This window comes from Sinocyclocheilus anshuiensis, unplaced genomic scaffold (assembly GCF_001515605.1).
Source record: "Sinocyclocheilus anshuiensis isolate Anshui unplaced genomic scaffold, SAMN03320099.WGS_v1.1 scaffold1199, whole genome shotgun sequence".
Lineage (NCBI taxonomy): Eukaryota > Metazoa > Chordata > Actinopteri > Cypriniformes > Cyprinidae > Sinocyclocheilus > Sinocyclocheilus anshuiensis.
Window position 1 is genome coordinate 1045155 of NW_015540934.1, and position 6206 is coordinate 1051360.

At 37.5% G+C, this 6206-nt stretch overlaps 1 protein-coding gene across 1 annotated transcript in view; it reads right to left on the reverse strand.

The window, feature by feature from the left end:
- The window catches only part of LOC107689507 (prostaglandin F2 receptor negative regulator-like), a 25721-nt gene extending 22030 nt beyond the window's left edge, over positions 1–3691 (reverse strand). Inside the window, exons 1-2 of the mRNA XM_016487512.1 lie at positions 3304–3691; positions 914–1285 (exon numbers count right to left, since the gene is read on the reverse strand). Coding sequence (XP_016342998.1) covers positions 914–1285; positions 3304–3352 — 421 coding nt within the window. The 5' untranslated portion in view covers positions 3353–3691. The remainder of the gene's footprint in view (positions 1–913; positions 1286–3303) is intronic.
- Positions 3692–6206: the final 2515 nt, after the last annotated feature.

Below are 6206 nucleotides of genomic sequence, written 5' to 3' on the forward strand. Positions count from 1 at the left end.
CAGTGTATATATATATATATATATACATACATACACACACACATATACATACATATATATATATATATAATATATTTGGGCCGTCCATTGCTGAGCGTTCCCTTTATAATCACTAAAAGCTGTCACTCATCTTAGTTCATTGTGATCTCACAAAGTTACATTATAATCAATTAAGTTCTCTATGCTGCATGATGAATCTCTTATTTACATCGCGTCTACACTTTTGTTATAATGAGATGATTTGTGTTGAACACAACATCTGAACAAAAAATGCGGCAATTTGAGCGGTGAGTGGATTCTAACTTAAAGGCCTCTGATTGGCTGTTGGGTTCAAGAAACCAACAGATATGTCTGTGATTGGCTACATTGCTCAATGCTGCAAAAGACATTGAAATAGAAACCGATCTCCAGAGCGCAAACCATAAAGCACTGGATAGTTTGCCAAATCTGCAATGAAATGCCATTATTACAGCATTAACTGAGGATGCTATTGATTTCGTTTGAGGGTGCTTAACACCGGGCCTGTAGTCAACCAATAAAGGTTTGCAAGTTTGCAAAGATTTCTAAAGTGCAGGAGCTGATACAATGGCAACATATATAACTCAACTTAATTATAACCAATAATATGCATGAATTTATAATCATTTAAAACACAGAGTCTGAACAAACCCTTGTGATACACATATATTTGCCCAGTGTTTGAACTGGCAGTATGACCAATTTTAATCAACATTGTCAGAAAAAAAAAAAAGTGCAAAATTTTGACTTTTAGGGGTCCAACAGCGTGCCCTCAAAGGGACATATTAGTACCTTAAAGTAGTAATATGTACCTTTAAGGTAGCAATATCGTACAGTGACAAGATTTGTTTTCTAGGAGTGAAGTAAACAAAGTCTTATAGCAGACTTGACTCACCTTTGAGCTCCACATCGGCCTGGTAGTTCCCGCTGATGAGCGAATCAGTGCTCGGGGTACTGCAGCGATACAGGCCACTGTCGGTTGCTCTGACCTTCTTGAATTTGAGTTCAACAGCAGCATCTCCCAGCTTCTTATAACTGATGTCACCACTGTTAACCCGGTCCCTCACTGAAGGGTCCACAAAATTATCGTCAAAGGTAGAGACAAGCGAGAGCGATTTATCATCGGCAAGGATCAAAGACCACTCAAAATCCTGATCTCGGGGTCCCTCGTAGTCAGACACATCACAGCGAATGGAGACAGCTTGCCCCTCTACATGAACCAGAGGACCGACCGGAACCTTCACCACACGGCCCTCACAGACCAACACTGAGAGAAGAAGAGAAGATTTCTCAGGTACACTGTATGTACTAATTAAATACAGGAGCTTGAGTTCTGTAAGACACATTAATGGACTACTGGGGAAAAAATACTGTTATGTAGTAAGTCAAATATCAGTATCAGTCAGGATGAGTCATCAATATTTTGTGTCTTTTTTTCCTGAGGAACTAAATGTGTTTATGTTAAAAGTTTTTTTAGAAGTACACTAGCACAAAGATGACTTTAAAGAAATATGTGTCTATTTATGGAAATGTTAATTGTAAATAACCATATTAGGTCATGGCTGAGTTCAAAGCACCGGAAGGAAAACACACCATCTCATCTAAAAGTGAATATTAATATTTTATTGGGTTGGGAATTAAGTGCTCTGAGACAAACTATATCAGCATGGCAGCTGAAGAGAGAAAATTCACTAACACAGAACAAGCCAAAGAATGAGCTGGAACATTACACTGGGGGAAAGAAGCTGAAGAGAAGAGCAGAGGGACAGAAACCAAAACCGAGAGAAGGTAACATGTAACAACTTGCCTCTTCATGAGGGAATGGCTGTTCTCATAAGGTGGAAGAATTAATTCAAGGAACAGAAGACAAACATAGGTAAAATAACCCTGCTGTGTCAGGGTCATGCAATTGAGGTCAATATCTGCAGTATTAAAACATGACACAATGAAAGTTGGTAAGTGAGAGCAGATAAGAGCTGATTATATGAATGATAATGAATGGGAACATGCCAGGGAAATAGGTTTTAATTATCTTTTAAAAGGAAGAAAATGCTTCTCGTCTCTTTTGTTGTTGACGTCAAAAGTCATGCATCCAATCAAACTCTACAGAAGGTTTTAGACAAATGCAGACACGGACATGCTATGGCATTCCCTCATCCTCAAAAATCAAGCATGTATATATTTAGGTTTCAAAGGGACCATATTTAGTTTGTTTCTCAATGTAAACTTCATTTTGATAAAAAAAAAATAAATAAATAAATAAATAAAATATATTTTGGTGAATTATTAGCTGTTGAGTTAACTTTTTAACTTTTAAATGAAATTGGTAAGTGTTCTATTGTGTCTGTCATATTAATAATTTTGCATACTGTTGGACATATACAGTTCATAAATAGCCTTATATTAATAAATTTAACTGTCTGATGTTAAGGCCATTTTTGTATGGTAAACTATTTTGGCACTTGACGCCGAGTCCTAAAGCAAAACCACCCAAGAACCACTAACATAGGTAGGACACATGATTCTTGAAAAACAGGTTTGCGCTATCTGCTTGCAGTAAACATATTTTACACCCGAACTAGCACTGGATCACTTCACAGCCCTACATAGAAGCTAAACTCCGGCGGTCGGCATGTAGGCAATATTAAACAATCTGGAGCATTCACACTGTAGTACATCACACACATACGTTACAATAACTTAGCTCTGAAGGTTGGGTTTCGGGATTTACAGCGGGGAGGGGAAAGGCAATACATTTTAAAAGAAAAAGAAAAAAAAAAACTCAATCTCATTAACAGACCAATATGTACACTCAAAAAAATGCTGGGTTAAATACAACCCAGTGCTGGGTAAAATAGGGATTGGGTTGTTTTGACCCAGCGGTTGGGTTACTGCCCAGAAGGTTGTGTTCAACATTTAACCCAACCGCTGGGTCAAAACAACCCAATTGCTGGGTTTGTCCCTATTTTACCCAGCACTGGGTTGTATTTAACCCAGCATTTTTTAGAGTGTAATACTGTTCTAAACACCTCTCGTTTGACATAAGAATTTGACTGAATTTGAGGTCGAGCTGAAATACAAGCTGATTTGTGTCATAAAATAATACAATAAACAACCATATAAAGAGTTTATAATAAAGACGCAATGTATATCTAGTTTTTCTTGTTGTCTAAACTAATCAAATACAAATAGGCCTATATACTTTTCACACGCATTTTATAAGCCTCCACGTTACCTTAGAATAATGAGAATAGGCGTTACTTGATCAAGCACTAGTCAACTTACCAAGAGCAAAAATCAAAACCACAGGACGCAGTCCCGTTCCTTTATCCATGTTGTGAAGGCGGGTGATTTTCCCACGGGATCGCCTTTGTCATTCAAACCGGGCAGAGAGTGTGAAATCCTCCCGTGAGAGCGGCGAACAAATCTCTCCCGGCAATAAAGTTTAATAAAGTTTTGCGAGCGTCGCGCTGTTTAGTCCTTTAGCGTTGTGAATGGTGGTAGATCTGCGCATGCTGCATGATAAAACTCAGGACAGAGGGTTGGATTGGCACAGTCGTGTCCGGAAGTGTGTGTGTGTGTGTGTGTGTGAGTGTGGATATTTTCCCTCTGTTGGATAAGGGAGGGGACACGGCCGTGCTGTTCGCCGCAGGTACCGCCGCCGCACCCGTTGCCGAGCAGCGCTGAGTCGTGACAGTGCAGGCACAATACAGGCGCTAATTATCTCCCAGAATAACTCAAAAAGTCCAGAGAGACCCCGAAACACCTACTTCTACTTCTATCCTCACATGTTCTCAGAACGGTGCAGAATGAATCATTTATGGCAAGAAATCGCCCTCATTAGCCTATCTGTCCTTTCATCTCTGAGAGAAAGTCATTGCATATCTGTTCTTCTCATCATAGACTGTCTACATGTATATACATTTATGCATAAATACAGTGAAAGCCAACGATTGAAAGTCTATTTTTTAAAACTTTGAATGAATTAAAAGTTTTAGGATTTTGATATTTTTGAACAGAAAGGTAAGTTAGGCTGTAAAATTATTACAGAATATGTTATATTCTGCACTATTTCTAGGTCACTTAACATCTATCATGTGAACTCTTTGCACCAACATCAGATTGTCTTGATTCCAGTGAAGCACAAGATGCTATTTGGATTCTCAAATCACGCAGCATAATGTGATCGTCACGTTTTACACATAAACATGCACATGGAGTTAATGCTGCTCATGTGTTATTAAAGCAAAACAAATCAAACCAAATTCTAAAATTCATTAAAAGATTTTTTAATTCTTAAGTTAGTCGCTTTCCAGAACCGTCACTCTTTCTGTTCCTGTGTGGTGGAACAAGCTTTGAAGCTGATCTGCTAAGACCATTACTAGCAATGTTTAAGAAACACTTGAAGACACACCTCTGTTTGTGTGCACTTAAGTAAACTACAAAAATAAAACATAAAAAGTATTCTTGTTTATTTATTTATTTGTTTGTTTATTTATTCATTTATTTATTTTTCCTTTATGCATTTAATTTCTGCTGTATCGCATTTGTACAACAGCTTCTTGCAACTCAGCATTGCAATACTGTGAATATTGTATGAAAAACTGCAGATGTTCCTCATTTGTAAGATGTTTTAGTTAAAAATCTAAATCTACTAAAAATGTACTAGTTTATTTAATGTAAATAATAATATAATTTGTAATGAATAAAGTTACATTAAAATAAAAAAGAATACAAAATAGATGCATTATCATGAGTGGCCTCAGGCTTTTGGATCCCATTTTGTATCTGCGTATATACGTACACACAGACAGACAAACGTATATCAAAACATTAAAACATTTGTTTGTATGAATATATACAAACATTTCAAATACTCAGGATATTCTGGACAGAGGTCAGGTGATGTGGTGAGCGTGGGTTAAGGCTCAAAGGTCAGTGTACCTTTTGGTAGCCTAAGCCACTGTGAGTAACACTTGTGTTCAAGTCGTTGTATGTGCTACTATTTTTACTTGTTGATGCAGAGCATATGGTTGTTGGCTCAGGACCTCAGTTATACTGCAGTGACCTACTGCGACACACACACACACACACACACACACACACACACACACACACACACATCCTTTTCACAGTTCCTACAGACCTTCATTGAGAACAGATCCTCCCAGTATTAGTGCTTTCAGAACAAACATGGCACACCCTACAGACATGCCTACATAACAAAAGACCAGCTAGCTGGCTCTGTGCTGGATTCACAACACCAGTACAACCCAGATTACCATATGCAAACAAGAATACTACTGTGACATTGACTAATGACAGTGGGCTGTCAATCAACCTCATGATGTCGTCAGTACTGAGTTTGATGATCTATTTAATCATCTCCCTCATTTAGGAAATTGACCACATTGTACTCATTTCAAACCAAAATACTAATCAACTCTTTGCATTCAGTCATGCCATTCCTGTCAGTACATAACAGAGCAGAACAGAGTAGAGTTATGTTGTTCTGCCTCATCTTGCAGAAATAAATATGATCAAAACGTGTGGATGGATAAGCTTGCTCAGCAGGCCAAAGACTTAATATCTTTGTTGTGACCCGCTGTTATTTCACAATGAAAGTGTCATACTGATGCACTGATGCTACTGAGGAAGGAAGAGAGATAGAGAAAGTAGATTGTAATGTCTATATCAAATGCTGTCTTAAATATCGTGAATCCAACATAGATTGACCAAAAGCTCTCTCTAGTGGTGATAATCTGCAGTGTTTCTTGGAAGTGGAAGTTGAGCATGAGAATCTGTACAGTGTTGAGGGCGTTTGTCAAACTCATTATTTAGTTAGTCGTTAAACTGCAGTAAAGCTATACCCTATAGCAAGAATTCGTTTCTTTGTTTGTATTTGAAAATGATCAAATCAAGCCAATGTTTCTACAAAAATATTAAGCAGTACAACTGTGTTACAACTGTGCTCAGCATTGATTGTAAAAAGTAATAATAAATGATAGGCCAAAATGAATAATAGTAATAATAATAGATAATAGATAATGAATGCTTCTTAAGCACTGAAATGTTCTTAAGCACCAGATCAGCATATTAGAATGATTTCTGAAGGATCTTGTGACGCTGAAGACTGCAATGATGTTGAAAATTCTGCACTGACATCACAGGAATAAATTGCATTTTAT